Source organism: Passer montanus, unplaced genomic scaffold, assembly GCF_014805655.1.
Source record: "Passer montanus isolate IOZ18808 unplaced genomic scaffold, ASM1480565v1 scaffold22, whole genome shotgun sequence".
NCBI lineage: Eukaryota > Metazoa > Chordata > Aves > Passeriformes > Passeridae > Passer > Passer montanus.
This window is the reverse complement of record NW_024366815.1, coordinates 7,548,663-7,571,892: the sequence shown is the minus strand read 5'-3', so window position 1 is coordinate 7,571,892 and position 23,230 is coordinate 7,548,663. Positions and strand designations below refer to the sequence as shown.

Here is a 23,230-nt window from a genome sequence, read left to right as displayed (position 1 = left end):
GGGTAGCTCTTCAGTATGGTGTAGGTAGTTTTTAAGCTTTGGTTTCAAATAAAGCTATCTCAGAAGATTTATGTTCAGTTTTGGTCTGTCATGAAGGTTTTTTTATGGCTAAACTGGTTTGAATTGTCTCCCCTGCTTACTAGTCTTACCTAATGTAAATACAAAGAGTTCACAAAAGTATTATATCCTGGGTTGGACTTGAATATGGTGGTATGACTTCTTCTCGGCTGTTAAAGTGTTTTTGCTCATTATGACTGGCAGTCTCCAAAATTTTATGTGTCCACTCGTAATAGCATTTCAAACCCACTCTTTCCAGAGTGCAGAGAAGCAATTACTGCTATACAGAGAGCACCCTAATACTGACTTGCCCCTCTGGGCTCAGTCAGACCCTTCTCATCCAACATCTTCTCACATGGTTTTGTTAAACAACATGATAATGTGATACTTAAATCTCACAGAAGGACAAACCCTGAGATAAGAAAAAACCTTGGTAGGTGTGTAGCAATATGTATTGTTTAAAATTCATACTGACTGGATTACAGTTGTCTGTCAAGGATCTGAAGCTGTCTGAGCTTTTACCACTGTCCCATGTGTGTAAGGCATGTTGTGCTGCAGCCTGGGTAAAAAGTGGTGATCAGGAGGAATTCTCAATTAATTAACTGAAGGTAATGGTCACATTAGATAATACAACTCTCTAGATGCATACAAGACAGTAGAAGATGTCTTGAACAGCCTGGACTTGAGACCTTGTTTAGTTAACCTACTAGGCTTGGAAAAAATTCAGCCTTTGGCAAGAAAGTAAAGAGTTCTTTGTTTTGAAGTTACTAACTTCCTGTGGCTTGAATAATGCTTTATGGAGTGCCTGTGGCATATTCTTTTGAATCCATGCAAAAGAGCTTGTCTGGAAAACTCTTGAAGAGGAAATCACGAACCTTAGCTGTCTTGGGGCTTTGTGTGTATGAGTTTGAGTCTCGGCAACCTTCTGCATGGGCAGGTGGCAAGTCAATGCAAATCAATCCCTTCCTATGCAAGCTACTTTAAAAATATCATTGTCCTTGTGTCCTTGTCCTTGTGTCTGTCCTGGTTCAGACACTTGCTGTGCTCAGATTTGTCCTTGTATTCACTCAGTTCTGTAGTAACTGCAAAACATGGCTTTGTTTAGTAGCATCCTTAAACCAGAGGGGTACAAATGCCTTTAACTCTTCTAAGAAGACATTTGAACAGGAAATGTTTCATTGGAGATCAGTTTGTTTTTCATTAATTAGTCAATGAGTTTCCAGGGCCCTGTCTGTTTGTGCACCTGGTTTTTGTCTTTGGCTGAGATATATTGCCCAGTAAAGATAAGAGGCTTTGTGGAGATTAGACTTCTATTTCCTTCTGTCCAACAATAAGATTATTCATCTAGAAACTGCTATGAGGCCATTATAGGGACATCTGAAGAAGGTTAATGGCTCCTGTGCAGTATGTTTTTGTCTTGCTGATTAACATAGCCTTAGTGCATACCAAGAAACCAAATACAGTTCAGATATCTTCAAAAGGACAGCTAGTGCAGGAAGGCGAGGAGAACACACACATACCTGCCCTTGTGGCAAGGCAGAGTGCTGCTGCTGGCTACAAGCCAAACCTGCAGCACTTGATGGCTTGTTCATTTTCTGGACTCTGATTCTGGCTTCATCTGTGCCCTGCACACGTTCTGCAGCCACGGGCTGAGTCACCAGCAGGACAGGCTGTTAGCATGTGGCATTACTCAGAGGCTGTGCTAATCATAACCAGACAGTAGCATGCTGCTTTCTGGAGTGGCTGGAGGAGTCTGGTGTGTGTGTGTGTACTGGGGAAAGTGTGCTCTTAAAAGTTAGCTGCTGAATGCGTGTGCTGTGTCAGGTGAATCCATGACTCCGTAGAGAACCAGTCCTTGGAGGAGCAGCTGAGGGAGTTGGGGTTTCAGCCTGGAGAAAAGGGGGCTTAGAGGTGACCTTACGACTCTCTACAGTTGCCTCAAAGGAGGTTGTAGCCAGGTGGGGGTCCTAGGCAGCCAGCAACAGGATGAGAATACCTGGAAAGGATTGTCAAGTATTGGACCAGGCTACCCCTGGGAAGTGGTGGAATTGCCATCCCTGAAAGTAGTTAAAAGATATGTGGAGGTGACACCTGGGGACATAAATGAATGATGGACTTGGCAGTGGTGAGTTAACAGTTGAACTCAAATGATCTCAAGGCTCTTTTCCAACCTAAACAATTCTGTGATTCTATGACATTTTTATCTTGGCAACCATTTGGATTTCTTAAAGAGTCTGAATTCTGCTGAGGAGTATTTCTTTCTTCTGCTTACAGGAGATTGCCAAAATTATCTGAGTCCTGACTGCATAGCTTTGCTGGTATCAGGAGAAAAAAACTGCAGTTTTGAACATAATCCTATGCTGCATGTCCCATCTCATAGCAGAGGCCACACATGGAAACACCACTCACTGTATTAGTCATCAAATTCTCTACTTTTAACTCTTTGTTAGTTTATATTATCCATCTGTTTAAATAAGCAGCAGTATACATCACTTGTTGTTCTCACATTGCACCTGTAAAAAAGCTGTTGTGTCTAGCTAGACAAATTTAAAACTTGGGTTTTCAGTCAATTTACAGGTTAAAGTTGCAGTTTCTTGTATTTCCTAACATAGAATTAGCGAAACCCCAGCCAAAAACCTGCTTGCAGTCTTGTCAGTCTAGGAAACTATGGTGGAGAATGTATTTTGAGACTTACTTGGCAGAGCTGGATGGGATAGTTTGGGTCCAAGCAGAGCTGTTATCTCTGTGATAAGAGCTTCTGCCAACAGCAGCTTTGTGTGCAGCTAGAGGGAGTTTGACCGCAACAGTATGTGGGAATCCAGTGACCTGATAACAGATGATGGATCCCAAATTATCCGTGTTGTCCTCTCCCCATGCTGCTTTTATAATTAAACAGCTGGCATGGCCTCTCCTGTATCAAAACTATTTAATCCTGGTTTGGAAATGGGAGAGCAAGTGTAGTGGAACACCTCTTCACCAGTGTCCATGTGACCAAACTTGGCCCTAGATGGGGAGATGCTGCAGGCATTTTTTGCTTTGACTTTTCAAGTCAAGTATGTTTAAAAAGTTTTTAAAGTTAAAATGCTAAATGCATGCTGCCATCACTAGTGAGAACTGTTGGCAGAAATGGGTGTGGCCCTGAGCATTATGTTTCTGTAACAGAAGCAGTTTTGGCTGCAGCCCTGCCGGCACCTATGCCAGGATGAAGAATAGGGCTGCACAAACCCAGCCAAGAGACACTGCTATTCTGGGGATGGCAACGTGTTTGTGCTGCTTAGACTTGGGATAAAAAGGGATGATGAATCTTGCACGATGTAACTTGAGTGGCTCTCCTGCAAGTCATTGGGAACATTTTATGTATCCAAGGTCACATGGAATTACAGATGAGAACAGGAGGGTAACTGGTGTTTGAAGGGATGATGAATCTTGCACGATGTAACTTGAGTGGCTCTCCTGCAAGTCATTGGGAACATTGTATGCCAAGGTCACATGGAATCACAGATGAGAACAGGGGGGTAACTGGTGTTTTCAGTGGCTGGGACTGACAGCCTTCTTTTGCAGAGATCATAGGATAAGCCCAAGTGAAAACAGGCTTTAGGCTGCTTTTGGTACTCAGTGCTCCCAAATGTGCCAGTCAACCTCTGCTCTCAAACTCTGATTTTAATTGTTTTTTGGGATGGGAGGTTGAGTGAAACAGTACTCAACAAGAGTCTTTAGCATATTTTAGGTATGTCTGTTCGCACAGCACATCTTTCTTCACTTTTGCAAATGCTGTTGACTAGAGCTACAGAACTGTCTTTATTGTGTTCGTGCCCACAGAAGAGTTGAGGACTAGTCTTCTAAAATGAATGGACATATGTTACTGAAAATGCTTTGTTTGGCTGTAGCTGTGTGTAGTATCAAGTGCCTTACTGTCAGCAGATGAAAAAATAAAGGGTAACTGGTCATACTGCAAGACTCAAGTATGGGAGCACTTGTGCTTCTACCTGTATGTACTCCTGGTATTCTTTTAATATTGTCATTTAGACTTTTTATTGTAAGCAAACAAAAGAACCTGACTTCTCCATGGTTTGCTTGGAAGTTAGGGCCACTAGTAATAATGCCAGTATTGTAAACTGGCTCCTCTAGGACTGAGCTGAAAGCAATACATTGAAGTGCTTTAGTTCTTGTAGTAAATGTTAAAAATACTAACTTCAAGGAGTTTTTGTCTATCAGAAAAGAGGTAAGTGTTGTATTCCAATTTGCAACAGAATAAATAAAATAAATAATGTTACTGTTTATCCTGCTCTGTGGTAAAAATTATGTCAATGTGAAATTATTTTGGCAATGCACAGCCAAATTGAAGCTGGAGGATTAAAACCCAAAAAAACCCATTGCCCACTGGACAAGTAGTATTTGTTTAGAACAGATTGATTGTAGGGTTATATTGAATTGAAAGCTGAGTTGTTACTAGTAACAGGAATTTATGCCCATTGCTTAGGAGGCAGCTTTTGCACATCAGTTGCCTTTGACAACAGGATGCAGCTATCTTAAAGAGCCCAGACTGGTACATACTCTGCCTTTTCATGCTAGTTCAGCCATTTCCCCCCCAGTTCAGCTCTCATAGATCAGTTCCTGTGGGCAGTTCAAACATCAGAGCTGACACAGGGAAGACTGATGTGGTCAGAGTAACAGGGATACACCATCCCCTTGAAGAGCAGCTCAGGCATACCCTCACACTGAAGGCACTGCAGACCTGTACCTTTTTCGCTCACTGGAAGGGGAAGAACTAATTCTGGACTGTTGCTTCTTTCTTTTTTATTTTCTGCCTAATCAAAATAAAACAAAAGGACATATAATAATGCATATTTACCAGGGGTCAGAAATATGTATTTTTGAAAAGGAGGTGCTCTCATTATAAAGGCAAAATGTATTGACAGGCATCAAAGTCTGAAGTTGCTTTTTTAAATTCCTTTAATTTTTTTTTTTTGAGAAGCCCAGCTCATGAGTGACTCATGAATTCTTCTACAGCTCTGTATTCCTTTTATAAATACAGTTTCCTGTTTGGATGTCAGCCTGCTGTGTTTAAAAGTACATGGGAGAGACATTATCTGTTTCTGGTTCGCAGGCAGTGTCTTGTTGGCTGATGCCTATAGCTCTGTGTTTATTCATAGATGCAGTGCTTCCAGGTACAAAATAAGCTGTTGCACTTCCATGTAATATTTGCATAAGTGCAAGGTTGTATATGATGCACATGTTGTGGCTCTTTTGTACTCAGAACTGCAATTTTTAAACTGCTTACTGGATTTTTTATATTTCCTTGAATTCCAGAGTTTTTACTAGCTGAAATATGATGAATAACTCTTATACAAAGCTATTTGAATAACAGCATTTATACAAACTAGCTTTTATATGATGGCATCTCTCAAGTTTCCTATAACAAGCAGAAAGGGAAGAGCTATTCTGCAAACATGTATAGATGTAGGAGAAAGCTTTGAAAATCTTTGAAGGGAGCCTTTCTCTCTGCTGTTGCCTTGTCTGAGCAGGGAAGAGGAGTCTGGATTGCTGAACAACACTAGAACAGGGATGGCAGATCCCTGTATCACTGATACAGATCTGTATCACTTATCACTGTGTATCTGTCTAAATATTTGGTTTCAGTTGTTTTATAACATTATGCAAGAATCTCGCCTGAATGTCTCAGCTTATCCATTCTCTTGGAGGATCCTATTTTAATATGGGCATTTATCAAAGATGCTCAGATGCAAACTCTGTCTGGTGCAGGTGTGTTGTACTGTGACTACTGCACTGCCCTCTCATCAAGGAAAGCCCAGTGTGTAGTTACCGATGGAGTTGGAGGGTAACAGTTACTTTGGCACTCTATGCATCTTCCCAGCTTCCTAATGGAAGATTTCATAGTCTTGGGTGAGGGGGTATTGTCTCCTATAAGGATGTCCTTGGGATATATGTAAAAATGAAATTTTCCTATTTACAAATGTGCTTGGATTCTTAGCTGTTAATGCCTAATCCCAGGCCGGATATATGTAAAAATGAAATTTTCCTATTTACAAATGTGCTTGGATTCTTAGCTGTTAATGCCTAATCCCAGGCTCCTGAAAAATTCTGCTCCATCTTTTCATATTAAGTTATGCAAAGGCTGTTTTTGTGAAGACTTCAAAACACTGGTGCCTCCTGTGCTTTCATATTCTTCCACCCCTGCCTCATTAACAAAACCACCTATACACAGTAGCTCCATATCTACTCCCTCCACCTCTGAAATCCCAAAGCAAACCACATACTTGTGTACATGGACTTGAGTGTGCTTAAGCATTCCTAAATCAGAGCTTCTTGGTTTGGGAAGAATCCCTGTGGTTTGTGGTTCTTGGGACTTTTGGGTCAGCAGACTTGCTTTGAAGTATGAGCTTTCCCAGTGGCAGCCAGAAATGGATCCAAATACTAACTGTAACCACAGCAGTGTTTTGTGCCTCCTAGAACTGTAATGCCATAGGGCTCTTCCATACTGCTCAGGCAGATGCCATAAACCAAAGACACACATGACTAATAGTAAATGCCAAGCTAAGTAAAGTAAATGCCATTTACTTGCTCACTTCTAAAACTTGTATCAACTACTAACATCTCTCAAAGTAGGGATATTTTTCACAAGAACTGACTTTCTGCACCTTTGTTTTGTCTTCAAACTATTACTACTTGCACTTGGACAGACTGAGAAGTGTTGTCATTTCTCTATGTCACGGGGGAATTTTCTCTCTTGGAAAATGTTTTCTTACTGTTCTTCTCTTAAGTTAATGATGCTGTGATTCCGTTAGGGTTGGAGAGAGAGAAATAAGAGTGAAAATAAGTGTATCTCTAAAGGGAAGGTGTGCTTTGCTTCTGTTCTTTAGGACAGGACCCTGTAGGAAATGCAGTTACTAGGACCTTTTTGGTATCAGGAGAAAATCTGGTTTTGAAAAGTATCAGAACAAATAAATTGGCACAAGTAGTACTGTTACTTGGTGGGGGAGCACCACAATCCCTCCCCTCTCCAAATTTCTTCCTTTTGACTTCCATTCTTGAACAAGAGGATTTCCCATACCTTAATAGGCAAAAGTATTTTGCAGTGCAGAATTTCTGTATAATTGGGTTTTGGAAAAAATAAGAGAAGGTATTGAATAAAAATAACCAAGGAGTTTTATGTATTGAAACTAAATATCTGAAATATGATCTTGGTTGGTGAACTGAGTAGGTTTTGGTAGATTTAAAAGAATTTTGTGCCCTTAAAGTGGAGAAGTATTATATTAGCTGTTAGGAAGTCGCCTTGTGAAGCCACATGGTCGCACCTCCACAAGTCCATCTAGTAAACACCAGTCACTGTACTTCCAAATTAGGTAGGCATGTGTTTATGTAAATTGATACTGCTCTGTTGAAAGAGCAAATGCTCAAAAGCCATGCTAGAAATGTGGAGTAGCAAATAATTCTCCAGTTGCAGAGACCCTTCCATTCATGTCTGTGGCTTCTTGCAAGAAGCCACAAAGTAGCTGTGAGTTTCTCTTCATTGCTTGTGTATATTTTTAGAAATGAAGTACTAGACCATAGATTAAGAAGAAATTTGTGTTCAGGATGTGTGTGACATAGAGGACATATTTTCATAATGGAGTAAACTAGTAGGGAAAAAAACCTGAAGATTATTTAATCCCTTTAAAAAGAAGTCTTGTGGAATCTCTTTGCACTTTTAAAAGGAATGAATGAAGCAAACATGTAAAGCAGCAGGATGGGGGAGTGGAGAGCAATAGAGCACAGCTAAAAGGCAACTGCTGAAGGATCAGAAATGCTCAGAACAGTGTGGCATGGTCAGAATGCTGACAGGAGTGGGTCACTACCAGAGCAGCCTGGGATGCTCCTGCTGCGTTCACAGGCTCACAAATTTGTTCTTAGCAATATGTGAAATGCTGCTAGGAGGCATGTCAGTATTACCAGATGAGATTTCCTAAAGTTCCTGTGGCCTCTACAGATCACAAGTTTTACTTATATATACATACTCCTTTCTAGAAAAGAGGCATGGGTGGGGAGACAGGGATTTGCTTCTTGTTTCTCTCTCTAAGGCTATCCTGTGACTTCAGAGAGGAGCAAAGGAACCTGAGGTATGCCATAAAGGAGGAGGGTCTGTAAATAGCATGAAGACACTGCACTCTGTTAGTCAACAGGGTCAAAACACAAGCAAGAGTTAATGCAGCATGGGGCTAGGACATTTCCATTTTGTGCATTTAATGCTGTATAAGGGCTAATACTATATAAAGGAAAATTGGGAATACTTCCAGTATTAACCTTGATTTACAATTAATGAATCATCAGCAAAAGCTCCTCCTCGGCTGCTGTATTTTCCTGCAGGGACCTGACAGCCTGCCTGTTGCAGGCAGACATGTTGCTGGTGTCTTTCTAGGAGCAAGTCACAGAAGTGGGAAGAAGCTTAGCAGGGTAGCACAACTCTGAGCCTGTTAAAAGCACTGTCACTTTGAAGCTACCTGCTTAAAAATAACATGGCATTTGCTACAGCTGGTTAATAAGCAATTACTTTCAACTTAACAAAAAAACCCCACAAACCCAAACCCAATCATAACCAGAATGACAGCGGCTATTTCTGAAATTAAATACAGCAGTGATCAGTCAGCCTAACACTTATCTGTGGTATCATTTCTCACCCTTCTCACACCTAGTTTAAGAACACTGTAAATCTATTTGCTAATAGAACGTGCAAGAAGGCCTGTGGCCATTTCCTGTACAGATAGAGGAGCTGATGGTGTGAACAATCACCTAGAGTTTGTGAAGTCTATAGCCAACTGCTTATGCTCTGCAGCTGATAGAACAGCACCAGATCTTCTCTGTGATGTGAGATTCCTCTCAAACTACAGAAATAAAGCTTTCACACAGATGTAAAATCCAAATTTCTTTTCTGGTGTTTTGTAGAGCAGAAAGAATTTGAATATATGCTACATAAGGGCAAAGACTGCTTTATTGATTATTCAGTGCACTGAGCTGGCATCCTTCCAAGTTGGCATTTGCATGCCTTAACCCATTTTATTCTTGTGTTCATAAGTAAACCTGTTTTCTCACATATCTGCAAAAGGGTTGCATAACACTTTTTTTTCCCTACTATGGCTATACACCCTTTGCCAACTTCCAAAAATGTTTATATGGAAAAAAACTTCATTGCAGTAAGGTATTTTAACTGCCTTAGGAAAATTTAGTGGAAATAGGGAAAGTACAGCCAGTACTAAATCATCAGCCAACTCTTCAGGCTACCAGCATATGCTCCTTGGACCTTCCTCTGCTCCACTAGGCACTTTGTAGTGTTCTGGTCTACTGTCACTAAATCCAGAAGTAGTACCACTGTAAGTCCATTAAAACACCTTTTGTTAAAAGAACTTTGTGTGACAGGTAATTTTTGAAGTGGCTAAACTGTATTTTCCCTAGTGGTGAGTTTGAGGCCCACAGAAACATGCAGTGCCCACCAGTTTGAAGGGGAAAGATTATTTTTCAGTTTAGTCTTAGGTGTAGCTTCTTTAGAGTCTAATTCTACCCTGACCTTGCTATTAAACAAAACTGTTTATGGATAGGGTTGATGTTTTTGATGCTCCATTTATAGCTGAAAATGTCAGCATACTAAAATTATGATGTAAGTTACTAAGAGAAACAGTCCCCAAAATGTTTAACTTTGGAAAGTATCACCTCTGCATCTACAGTGTCTTCTCTGTGCCTGTATTTACATGGTAAATGTACTGCTTCTCAAAGTTAGCCATGGCTTTTGAAGTCAGCAGTGGAGGGTTTTACCAGGAGTTTGGTGTACTGCCTTCGTGCCTGATGGCTGTGTGTTGGTTTCTGCATTTCTCAAGACTGTCAGCTACGGTTTTGTCCTTGACCTGAAGTTTCTAGGTGTCTCTGAGAAGATAACTTGAAATGTTAAATATAACCTCCAAATGTATTGTTTTCTCAGTGAATGCAGTAACTATGGTGCTTTCTTTTGTGATAGGATTAAGTTTCAGAATAAATTCAATTATGTTTACAGAATGTATTTGGAGAAACTAGAGTGCTGGACAGATGTAGACAGCCAGGTCCTAGACAGGCCACAGAAGAAACAAAGGCAGGGTCTTGGATTAGATTAGATGGGAAAGTAATAAATACAGCAAAATGGAGATAATACATCAAAAACATAGATATACACAACAAAGCAGACCTGAGGGGAGGGAAAACACATGGGAACTTCAAATATCCACCAGAGTGGTAGCATGGTTAATACGCAGCTGAAAAGGGTGAGGAACACAGCTCAGTGAAATATACCAGTGACAACTGAGAAGTGCCATCATTACCTTAAGTTAGTTCTGATACTTAGCTACAGCTGCAATGCTGTGCTGAAAGTTGATAATACTAAAGGTGATTGGAATTGAGAATGAAGTTAAAAAACCTGTCTGCTCTGTATAGTAAATGTAAACTATTTTGTATGTAAGGCTTACCTGTATTTCATGTAGGAGTAAAATACTGGTTTGACTTCCACTGGATTCTTTTTAAGCCTTAAGTGGCTTTAGTACTACCAGGACCTTTATCCTGAAAATACTTATTTGTCATGTCGGTACAAATGGAACAATATGGTGGTGTTATATATAAATTAAAGTCCAAAACTATCACACTCTGCCCTGGCAGCCTTAAGAGAGAACTACAGCACCTAGAACAGCTGTGAATATTATTTTTTTAAAATTTCAATCAACTCTTTTAAATAAAAAAGACCCAACACAATTTTACTGCATCTGTGCTTTCTGCATTTTGTAACTAATTTTTCTTTTTCTTTCAGCTTTATCTTCAGGCAAGAATGAAAGGAGACTGGGCAAGACTTGTACGTCCTACTATACAGTTTGGTCTTATTTCTGCATCTATCTACGTGGGTCTCTCACGTGTTTCTGACTACAAGCATCACTGGAGTGATGTTTTAACAGGACTTATCCAGGGCGCAGTGGTAGCTGTGCTCATTGTAAGTAATTCCTGAGGGGGCGGGTGTGTATGAATGCTGCTTTTATGAACAGCACCTTAGAATTGCAGGCTGTGTTCACAGCAAAGCAAACCTGTATTTCTAATGCTTCTTAAACTGCTGAAACAGGGAAACAAGTCCTTGAACTAGTTGTAGCAATAGTACTTTGGGCCGTGAGGCAGGCTCTGGCCCAGTGATATAAGTGGTAGTTTTAGCCACTGGACAAGATGAAATTGTCCCTGCTCAAGAGCTTTTCAAATAACTAAGATTGAAATGGTAACTGCAAACCATGTAGGCCTCTGTATATAAATCAAACTTTTTGCTTCTAGCCAAATTTGAAATCCCAAGTACAATAACAGAGAACATAATTTAAAGTATGTTTTATAAAGTAAGTTTTAATAAAGTAAACAGGGAGGGGAAGGGCCTTGAAGAATAAGGAGAGCACTAAAGTGTCTGCATTTGCCACCTTACAGAGTGTGTTTTTTCAGTCTGACGAGAAACTAAAACCCTTCACCATTTCTGGTGTGCATTCCTAGTACTAAAAATGTGTTCACAACAAGGAACCTGTGAAGCTTAGCTGTACTGATGAGTATAAAGCTGTCCCAGGAAACAGACATTTGACTAAACTTGTCACAGCAGGCCTAGTTGACTTAGTGACAACAATTGTATTCCGTGTCACCAGAGTGCCATGGCCAATTCATCCATAGATTAGGACTTCTGGATCAATGGGAACGAACTGAGGTCTTACTAAGGATTCAGTTACCAAGAACAGAGGTTTAGCTGAGAAGAACAACCTCCACAATAAATGTTTAGTCAGCTTTCTCAGATCAGAAGGGTTCCAGACAAAGCTGTCTACTAGTTGCAATCAATACTCAAATGTTGGAGCAGCTCTGGGAAATCAGACAGGCTGCAGTAGCTGTTACTAAATGGCTACATGTTGGCATAATCCTACCCCTTTTTCTAAGAAACAAGAGTACAGAGAGCAAGAAACATCAGAGATTGAAGAGGTGAGGACACTTTTATTAGGAAAACAAGTTTAGTCAAGGATATGGGATGATTCAGAAGGTGCTTGGTAATACAAGAAAGAGTAGAAAGTAGCATTACAGTGAGTAGAGTTGAAAGGTCAGGAAATTATTTTTAAAAATATACACCAGCACCAACCACCACCCTCATGCTCTTATGTGAAAGAACTGAGGAGTTCCTCTCCAGAAGCAGCAAGCTGAGGTTAGAGCATAGCAGCACAGCAACTGCAAATAGATCACTAAATTGAACTGAGTGAATCTGGCATTAAGTGGAAGCTGAAACTCCCCTGGACTGTGGCCATAGTAGTGTGCTGGATCAGCAGCTAGCTGCCACTGTGGTGGGAGATTGTTTCTTGTGCCATGGACATTCACGTGTTCTGCAGTGCTCAGGCTTGCAGTGGGAGGGGAAGACACGATACAGGAAGGGAAGGGATCGTGAGTCTTTCATTTATTGCACTCCATGCAGCACTGTGCCCAGCACATCCGCTATGGGACTTGGTGAAATGAGCAGTGGAAGACATCAAGCTGCAGAATTGGATCAACCACCTGTCTTGCAGTGAGGGAGATGTCTCCTAGCTGTGAAGAAGTGAGGTGGTATGTTTAAAAGACTGCAGGAAAGGACTATATGGGTAGAGCTGGCCTTAAAGCTGCTGGGTCCAGCTAAAGCACCACCTCTCCTGTTCTGTTCCACCTAAATCACAGAAAAAAAAAATTTAACTAAACCTGCATTGTGGGCCCTCAAAAAGCCCATTTTGCTCCTTTGTTTAGAGCTGTTCAAACTATGGCTGTTGTAATGAAGCAATGCCTGGTAAGGCAGTCAGTTAGCACAAGCCTTGAATTTGGCTTAAACCATCAGTGGCTAAATGGTCAACGGCACGGTGAAAAAGCTATTGAAAGAATAGATGTATGAATTTTGTACAAGACTTCTCTGCCATCTTATAATGTTTTAAACTGATTGAGCTTTTTACTAGTTTTGACATATAATTTGCCTGCTGCAGAGCCCTTGTTTCAAAGACTTGTGAGTGCAGGAATAATTTAACACTGATCAACACCTAACACTAATTTGTTCACTTAGGTTGTGTATGTGTCAGACTTCTTCAAAGTGAGAGGATGTACATTTCAACCAAAAGAAGATTCCCATACAACCCTACATGAGACTCCAACAAATGGAAATCACTTTGGCAGCAATCATCAACCATGAAGAATGACCCGTATCACCTACATTGCTCTGAAAGAAAACAATTTCACAAGTCTAACTCTGTAATATAAGTAATTGCCTTTAAGGGACTGCTGCTGCTCTTGGATGCTCACTTTACCTGTATATAGTAATATCTACCACAGTTATTGTACATCTAAACTTTAAATTTCTGTTGGTTCAAGCTCTTGCTTAAAAGAAAGCTATTACAACTGTAAATTTTTATTAAAAACTGTAACAAATTATATTACATACACTGCTGTTTGTACATGCCTTGTTAAATCAACTGTGGTTTAAGTAAACACCATTAAAAGGAATTACTTGATATGGAAGCCACATGTGACACTGATGAATTTGTTCCATCATGTCAGTATAGTTTCTGGAAGACATCTGCTGTTACAGGTAAAGGCTTGCAGCAAACACAATATCTCTCTTGATTTTTGTAATCCCTATTAAGAAGGAAAAAAAACATTAATATCTAGGAGTCTTGACTGACACAACCACTGTTTAAAGAACAGTTACAAGCATGTTACAGGTTATTAATGTACATTGTACAACCATTTTTAGCCACCCTTTAAGTCAAACTTCGTAATAAAGATGTTCTCTGGAAAGGTAACAGCAATGGTGCTGTTTACTATGATGGCAACACAAGAAGTTCACATTACAAAACTATTCACCTTCAGTCCTCACTACCTGTGCAGACCCTTCCCCCATCACTTTTTCTTCTAAATTGCTTCATGTACTGTGAAAGTGAAGTACATACCCTCTGCAAACTTATTTTCCAGCTCAGTGTTCCCAATGGCTTTTGCAGCCTGGCACATCTGCCGAAGCAGTTCTTCTAGACGCCTCATGCAACGAATTATGCTACCTGTATGAAAGAGCAAGGGACAACTTTATGCCACATGATGTAACTGGTCCTGAACAACCCTGTTCAATTTATCTAGAAGCCAAATATCTTAAACTTAATTTCTGTTTGCACAGTGAATTTTTCTGTGAGGCATTTCCTTGAAGCTGTTTCCAAATGCTTGTCCTTTCTACTCTCTTTACAGTCTCTAATTAATATCTAATCACACTACTTTCTGGGCTATTGAGTAATTCCTAGTCGATTTTTTCTTTCAAGAACTTGTTGAGACTTCCTCAAAAACCACAGAGCATTAGGAGATTCATAACTTATCTGCTTCAAGAACTACCACAGGTTTATTTTTGGGGTTGTTTTTTATAAGCCTTAGTTCTTTTGTTGGCAAAGGCAGTAAAACAGTAAGTGATCTGTCTCACTAATCCTGAGCTATTTAAGAGTTCATGGACCACTCTACCACACCATGCATGGTTCCAATAATGCACACAAGCATCTTGCCACAGCTCCTACACTGCAACCCAACACTCACTTGTGATTTATTATGCATTTATCTCCTCTTTGAACTTTCCTCACAGCTCAGCCCAAGTCACTGCTACAAATTTCACAAAACAACCCTAAATGCTTCTGCTCTTCTGGCCATAAGCAAGCAGTATCCTGTTTGGTAATCTCCTCCAGCAGCATCTCCGACAGTCAAAATTTCTGTAGGCAAAATAACTGTTAATGGGTAATTATGGGATGAAGGGCTTGAGAGCAGCCCTGCTGAGAGGGACTAGGGGGTGCTGCTGGATGACAGGCTCTGTATGACCCATCAATGTCACCTGCAGCCCACAAAGCCAATTGTATCCAAAGCAGTGTGGCCAGCAGGGCAAGAGAGGCAATTGGCCCCTCTGCTCTCATGAGACCCCACCTGCAGTGCTGCATCCAGCTCTGGGGTCCCCAGCACAGGAAGGACATCAACCTGTTGGAGTGAGTCCAGAGGAGGGCCACCCAGATGATCAGAGATGGAACAGGTCTCCTTTGAGGACAGGCTGAGAGAGTTGGGGTTGTTCAGCCTAGAGAAGAGAAGGCTCCAGGGAGACCTTATTGTAACCTTTCAATACATGGAAACACCCAAGGTCAGGTTGGAGGGGGCTCTGAGCAACCAAATTTAGGGGAAAATGTCTCTGCTCACTGGAGGGGGCTTGGTCTCTACAACCTTTCTATTACCCCATTAAGGCATAATACCTGAGGAAAAAATCCCCAGTGTGAAAAGAATATTGTTCAAAGCTCCTGGGAAAGTGAGACATGATAAAGTAATGCTTCTCTTCTAAGATTCATAGGGCCTCAATAGGCCACGTCAGTTTCCACAGTGAGAACAGTCTGTGTAAGAGCAGCAGTTTGTAAAACCTGTTGCAATGACAAGAGATGGAAAAATGCACCCATAGCCTACTGAGCACAGAGCACACACCAACACAAGTGACCTGAGAGCAGCTGCCCCAGCACGGCTGTGCTGCACTGTGGCAGGCCCTGGCTCAGCTGTCAGAGATCCTGCTCATCTCCATTTACAAGGCCAAGCCCCGACAGCCATTCCAGGGAGTACTGGTTTACAGGCTGGGCTTGTTGCAGACATAGTTTTTTGTGGAAGAAAAAGAAAACTGCAATTTAAAAATGAATTATTATTGTTTATACTTCCATAAAGCAGGAGTTGGTCTGTCATTAACAGACAGGATATTTAATTCAGTTTAGCATTCTTTCCTAATGGCTTTGAAAAGCTGCTCTTATTTTTATTTCTTCCCAACACATAATTCAGCTTTAATTAAAGACAACGCATTTTTATTACCATATCAATGCTACTCCACTTTGTGGCAAACACACTTGGTTCTTGGAACACTCGGGCTTATTTTGTATTCTGATTTTCTTTTAAATCACTACAGTTACTTGGATAACCAAGGAAAACTACTCTGGGATTTAGGAACACCACAGACCTTTTAAGGCACACATAACCAACAATGGATGCCTGAAGTGCTTTCCTTCCTTTTGGATAAAGCACAGAAAACCAGCCTACTGAAAGTTAAGGGAGAATCATGCATTGACTCCTGTTACAAGAGATGACCTCAAAACAGGCCACTAAGATCTAATTTTGAGGAAGCTGGCACTGTTGAGTAGAACAAAGCTGACTGTCTTGAGTATAAATATGGTAAATGGAAAATGCTACTACCCAGTGTATTCTGAACATTCAAGTGTCAATGTAAACATAAGCCAGCTGCTTTAATGTTCCACATACTCAGGGTGCCTCCATAGCAAATAGAAGGCTCAGATATTCCTTGAAATAGGAGGAACCTGTTGACTGCAGAAGCAAAGACTGCCAGTATTTGTGTTGCTCAAAAGCAACTTTCTTTAGAAAGTTCCTGGGTCTAGACATTGGATTATATGCACAAATTGTGTGCATGAATCCCCTTGTTATAAAGGAACCTGCAAACCATTGCGAAGAAGAAAACGGCATTTAAGCACAAGGCAACAGTGACAGTAACAACTCAAAAAGGAAAATTTCTAAGAGTGGTGTATCCATCCTACTCTTCACAACTTCCAACAGGCTGGTTTTTTATTCTGGCTTGACCTTTAGTGTTGACCATTCTTGTTTGACAGCCCTTTGGATGGTTTGTTTTTGCAAAATACCAGGCCTGTAAATCATCATACTTTACAAGTGAAAACAAAGTATTCTTCCTCAAGGGGCAGTTTCTAGTACTCCAGTTTTAAGAACCAAATTAATCCACCTGACACATTATATCTAGGCTTTGCAACTATCTCTATTGCACTGCTGTACAAAACCATTTAAAAGAGAGACTTGGTTATCACTTCTCACTTCTGCCATCATTAAGTCAGCAGGAAGATCTGGTTATACCAAATAAATAAAAAACCTAACTATAATGAGGACAAATGCAAGACCTGTACTTCCTGATGACAAGCATTTGGAACATGTTTTTATCCCCTTTATTAACTAGAAAAAGTAAGCATTACCTTTTGTTGTAATGCTTAGAATTTGAGTTTTATAGAAAGTTTTTAGAATACAGTGACATCCCTTTAAAAAGGGATTCTAGATTCTAAATCATCAACAGTGTGTAAGTATAAATTTAAATATATAGCAAACAATTTTTTCCCCACTTGATTTTGGCCATACAGCTGCTTGAATGCATCTGAATTTATGGTAAGGTTATTCAGTATTACCATTCCCTGTTGTAGAATTACAAAGTCATACCTTCTAAAGAACAAGTGTTTAGCCTACCTTCAAAGACATCTGTCATTTTGCAGATGTGAGCAAAGTTAGCTCCATTTGCCCATGTATACACAACATCCATTAGGTTGGGTCTGAAAGAATTCAAGTAATTTTCTTCATCGGTTTCCAGTTTTGCCTCTGCTGACACCTTGGCGATTCTTTTTGCACACTCCTGTAAAATAATATATTTTGTACGTGTAATATAATTAACCAGGGTAACAATTTAACTGACAAAAAGACAGCAATTATGCACATTATTAGGTACTGCATTACAGGATGAGGTTTTCTTTTTAGCACAAAATTACTCATAATCAGAAAGTAAATCACTGTTGACATGAAGTCTGCCTACACTAAGAATCTACAGTATAGCAGACAAGCTTACAAAACTTTTAGAGGCTTGTCCTAAATTAGCATAAAGATTTCTTGCACACCATATAATGTATTATTAACTACACATTGCAAAATCACAAGCAGTGCCAGCTGAATTCACTGATGATTCAAAATCAGGTCTTTACTGTACACTTATGATACATTACTCATGAGCTTTGCTCATGTCAACATTAACCCTGAGCTCAGACAGATTTCTAATTACCTGCATTTGCCGAAGTGGTCCTGCCAACTGTTCAGTCAATTTTGGCATTTCACTGGACTGAAAAAGAAGATATTAAACAATCTGAAGTGCTCCCATACATTTGCTCTATACCAAATTAAATGCAAAACGACAAGTTCAATGCGTGATTCTGCCACTCTGCATTATTCCAATAAATTCTCAAACGAGTTGCCAAGCACTAAAATTACTGAAGTCCCCAAATGTTTGTTCCTCAAACTAGATCAGAAAACAAAATCTTTCTGTGAAGTATACCAACATTATGAAAAGCAACACCTGCTTTCTGGATACTTCCAAAATTCCCTCTGTTTAGTTGCATCATAGTTTTAAACTGACGAACAAACTGCCATTAACTACTTTGACAGTTACAAGCTTTAAGAATACAAAACGTTTTTAATAACTTAAGCATCAGTGGCAATATATGAAAACATGGCTTTTCCAAATACAGGAACATCTTTATGCTCTAGCTGGTTAGACTCAAGTACTATTGTTGAGTGAATCCCAATATTCTAATTAACAATGGCTTACCTTGGTTTCCCTTCTACTAACAAATGGAATGCATTAGCATCTGCTGCTAGTGGTTTTTTTCCATATTTAGAATCAAGCTGTTACACCTTGCTACCTACTTGCAAAAATATTTCACATGGTTCATATGGAAGTTTATTTTTACTAATTTTATTAATTTTTTGGGGTGATACCAACCTTGTATACAGGCTTGCAGGTGGGAAAACAGTAACATCTGGTATTAAATGCCAGATTAAGTGCTTTTAAAAACATATCTGATTTCAACAGCCTTTTTGGTATCAATTCCATGTGGTACTGCCATTTTAATCAATGGTCAAGGGTACTGACCATGTAACATAACACAGACATGTCTGAGGATTAAATACATGCTCATCCCAGAGTGCAGGGTGCAGTTATTGTTAAGCATCTTCTTGAGGAAATCATTCTACATTTTCTATTATATGGAGGGGTGTGTGTGTTTTAACAGCAGCACATATGCTGAGAATCTTTCATTGCAAAAGGAAGACTGCAATTTAACACAACCTGTCTCTCACGAGGAAAGGGACTTCAGCATTGAAGCTGAAATGTTTTTACTAAGTTCAATGGGCGTTCATGTCAAACATCTTAGGAAGCGATTAAAAATGTGCAATGGCTCATACTGTTATGACCAATTTCTGCAATTGAATTTAAAACAGTATTGTTAGAATACAGGAATGTCTACAATTCTTGAATTGAAGAAGTAACTCACATTCTCTTGAAACACGAAACAGCTGAGTAGTGCAGTTGCCTGCTCTGCAGACAAATCATTGAAGAGCCCATTGAACATCATTTCCGTCAGGAGTAGTTCATCAGCACTAAAATAAAGAGAATGAAGCTTAGGGGAAAGACTTACTGATATGTAATTTTTAAATTAAGAATTATTAATCTGTTTTGTGAAGCAACTGGATATGGATTAAAAAAACAGCATCTTAATTTTACTGTGAGGGACACGAAATAGACAAACACAAACAAGTACATTAGCTTTTTAAGGGGAATGCTAATGATTAAGAGACTGCAACAGTATTTTAAAGAAACTAAAAGCACTTACTGGACTACAAATAAAACTCTCCTGACAGATCATACGAGTTAGTATAAATAGTTGAATTAGACAGTTTCTATCAGACAGAATATCAAGAGAACAGAAAGAACCAGGGAGTTCGGTAACTTACAAAAAGGACTAAAACTAGTACTGTTGCTGCTTAGAGAAAATTCAACTGGATATTTCCAAAATACTGGAGAAAGGAACAAACTTGCTTCAATTTACTTGAAGAATAAAGACTTAATAATGAATTATAAAGTAACTGCATGATGCAGATACAAAATCCAAACATACATCTATTTTTAGAGTTAATAAAAAAACCGCACAGAGTGGGGGAAAATCGATGCATGATTTTTTTTTTTTTAAAGAGAGATGTGTAACTCAAAACACTCCACACAGTCAGATTCAGTTTCCCCACTTGCTATCAGATTTTGCAAGAAAATTAGCTATCAAATGTTGGTAGCAGCTTTCAAACTTACCTGTAAGACAAAGAGTACAGCAGTCACTGTGACTTTTAAAAATACTAAATCCTATCAAAATCTGAGTTACACTGCAAGATATTAAAACCTGATTCAGGATTTTTTCACCTTTTTTAATATATATGTACCTGATAAATGTATTACAGTTAAATGCATCACTTCACAGATTCCTATGGAAGCAATTTCATTCTATTGCAGACCTGTCAGTGACTTTGTAACTGCTGACAATCATTGCTACACTCATTTGTGACTGACTGTACCAAGAGTCCTGGTTCAACTTCAACCACAGAAATCAAGACATTCCCTCAAGAAATGTACAACATTAATTGAAAACACATGCTATTACCTAAGTCAGGCACAAAAATAGCCATTGTTTTAGCATTTTCATGTCTTCATTTTAATTTTAAAACCTATTGTATTTTGTCCTTAAGTTGCTACTTTACTTACACTGCTTGAATCTGTACATTACCTTTATTACACAGAACACAGTCTCTAAAGAACCCTTTTTCTCATTTTCTCAAAACTTTAAAATATAAACATAATGTACTAATTTTAGCAAGGACAATAAAGTATATATACATGACAATGAACAGTTTGCACAGAAGCCAGTTACCTGCTGATTTCACAAGCAACCCGTCCTTTCATCTCAATAACATCTGAAGACGTGGCAAACCCCAGCCTTCTCAAAACACGCTTGCGGCATTTGAGTTCATCCATTTGCAGGACAGTCCTGGCTTTCTTCAATTCTCGCTTTGCCACTTTAATATCCATAGCAATCTGGGGGGCCAGAAGGAGAGGAATTACACCTTGCTGGTTTAACAGATGCAACTGTTTTAAAGACATTGTTTAATTTACAAAAAGGCCTCAGAACAATGGTATATGAACATACTACTTGACTAGTTGACTTGCCTAAGTATTCAAAGAGGAAGGTTTAAAACAGATTTAATAATAATAGTAAAAAAATCAGCTCCATTTACCTACTGAAATCTCTGGTAAGCTTGGGAAGTTAAGCTAGTTACCCACAGTGGGAGACAAACCAAATCAGCCCACACTAAAAAGACAAAGAATTCTCTGCTGAGAAATGAGCGCTCATCTTCTGAGACCTAGACTAAGTCTCAGCTAACCAATTATTCAATGAAATGTAAGCCAAAGGCATAATCTTCTGCTACTAGAACTTCTACAGTGGCTTCTCCATCAGTCACCATCTACATCCTTACAGCAGACACCCTCGCAAAAAGCTGCTCGGTCCATCAGGTCTTACCACATGCAACTCTGTGCTGCCCATACCAGAACCACCTCACTTCTGTGAAGTGGCTCCTGGAGAACCTGTTTTCTCAAGCAGCATAGAAATATGAGAGCTGGTTTTATGCATAACTGATTTCAGTCTAAGACAGTACAACTCTATAGAAAATAAGTAACTGCATTCCTTCCAGGCTGACCGTCAGCTCAGGAAGCAGCAGCACAATGATTTCTCTGGTACACTCCTCAAGCTAATAAGCCCCATCAATTCAACTTAGGTTTGCACAAGTATATTAAAAAATATCAATTAAAGTTATTTATAAAGACCTTCCTACACTGCATTGTGCTATCCCTATTCAGTGAAAAAAACTCTGGTAATCTTCTAATTCCTGAAAATTTCCTCTGAAGTTTTCTTTTCATCTGAAAAGATTTTTTGCATCTGTATGAAGGAAGGGCATACCTTTGCATTTGTACAAAGGAAGGGCACACCACCAACTCAGCAATTATTTTAGTGAGATTCAGTAATTTTAAGAGTTGATTTGTGCTTTACAAAGAAAAAGAAAAGCAAGTAAGATGACAACCTCCCTCTCCCCTCTGCAGCTAAACAAAGTAATTTGGTTTGTATCTTTACCTGTGCTTTTTTTTCACAGAGTTTGTATATGGTTTCCAAGTTTGGATCGTTGTGAAGAGGATGCGAATACATCCTATGCTCAAACGCCTCTATTTTTTGGATTACTTTTTTCAACCCTTGGTCTTTGATGCCCATGTCATCAATAGGGTCTAGTAAGGGCACTCCATCAGGAAAACGTTTCTGTACCTCCTAAAATTATGAAAAAGGTTTTTTTAAGATAAGTAACAGTAAAACAAGCTGGTATAACTACAGAGACACAGAAGGCTGTAATGTAAGTTATGTGATGTTTCTGCAGCTTTCAAAATCTGTTTAAAATTACTTAACAAGGAAAAACAATTGACATATGTTGTGGCTTCCAACACTATTAAAGAGTAAGGGTGAAGATGTGACAGAAACTTTACACGAATTTCTTTAGAACAAGTTGCCTTGAGTTTAAGAATACCTCACCAAGCAGAGCAGAGTACTTACACAGCCTAGTGGAACTCACCTGTACAGATTTTAACACACTTTGCCTGTTATCAATAGGCCTCAAGTCTTTTGGTATGTAGAGTCGGACACTGCTGATAGCTGAGACAAGATGCACCAAAACGGGAACAACCTATCAAAGAGAGTGTATAACTCATGAATCAGTAAAAAACATACCTCTTATTACTGGTCCATGGCAAAAACTTTTCAAAGGAAAAGGAAAACTTTGTGCTCAAGAACACTAAGTAACACTAAGTGGGTAAAGGTGTATCAGAAAGTAGGAAAATTCAGCTAATGACCTGAAGTATTCATAAAGACGAAAAGTAATTGTTCAAATGGGAAAATCTGAACGCAGTTACATCTGGAGAAAGACTACAACTGAAAACAAAACAACAGCTTTTCTATTACCTTGTGTATTACCTGCTGGAATACCTCTTCTGATCCAAACCAGACAAATTATTGTGCTATACTTAACTACGAATGCTACCAACAAAGAACATCAAGACAGAATATACATCTTCCTAAGCATGAAAACCATCATGACACCATGAAGAACCACTACTGCATTAAACTCCAAGGTTTATATGGAGTTTCTGAGAACAAACCTGCAGACAAATTACAATTTTCAGATCAAAGGCAGTGTAACTGTTTGTCTTGATACAGGGTTTCAAATTGAAAATTTTAAAGAATGCAAATATTTTCACTAAAAAAAAAATTTCAGTTTCATTTTAGAATAAGAGAGTTTTGCAAAGCTGTCCAGAGAGGTGGTGGAGTCACCATCCCCTGGAAGGGTTCAAGAAACAACTGGCTGTGACACTTCGTCCTATGATTTAAGTGATAAGCTGGCGTTC

The 23,230-nt window shown here is 39.3% G+C and overlaps 2 protein-coding genes across 5 annotated transcripts in view; one reads left to right on the top strand and one right to left on the bottom strand.

Moving 5' to 3' along the window:
- The window catches only part of PLPP1 (phospholipid phosphatase 1), a 65,531-nt gene extending 51,932 nt beyond the window's left edge, over nucleotides 1-13,599 (top strand). For both annotated transcript variants that reach the window (XM_039709632.1, XM_039709631.1), the window contains exons 5-6: nucleotides 10,877-11,053; nucleotides 13,148-13,599. In XM_039709632.1, the coding sequence (XP_039565566.1) occupies nucleotides 10,877-11,053; nucleotides 13,148-13,273 (303 nt within the window). In that variant the 3' untranslated portion in view covers nucleotides 13,274-13,599. The remainder of the gene's footprint in view (nucleotides 1-10,876; nucleotides 11,054-13,147) is intronic.
- The window catches only part of MTREX (Mtr4 exosome RNA helicase), a 44,931-nt gene continuing 33,743 nt past the window's right edge, over nucleotides 12,043-23,230 (bottom strand). Inside the window, exons 20-28 of one of the 3 annotated variants that reach the window (XR_005627505.1) lie at nucleotides 22,402-22,512; nucleotides 21,915-22,103; nucleotides 20,658-20,821; nucleotides 19,236-19,341; nucleotides 17,969-18,025; nucleotides 17,386-17,548; nucleotides 14,031-14,135; nucleotides 13,589-13,716; nucleotides 12,043-12,763 (exon numbers count right to left, since the gene is read on the bottom strand). Coding sequence is in view for 1 of the 3 variants with exons in the window: in XM_039709630.1 (XP_039565564.1) it covers nucleotides 13,664-13,716; nucleotides 14,031-14,135; nucleotides 17,386-17,548; nucleotides 17,969-18,025; nucleotides 19,236-19,341; nucleotides 20,658-20,821; nucleotides 21,915-22,103; nucleotides 22,402-22,512 (948 nt within the window). In the remaining 2 variants the exon portion in view is untranslated. Of the gene's footprint in view, nucleotides 12,764-13,473; nucleotides 13,717-14,030; nucleotides 14,136-17,385; nucleotides 17,549-17,968; nucleotides 18,026-19,235; nucleotides 19,342-20,657; nucleotides 20,822-21,914; nucleotides 22,104-22,401; nucleotides 22,513-23,230 lie in introns of those variants that run through there. The other 2 variants (XR_005627506.1, XM_039709630.1) reach the window with 2 other exon arrangements.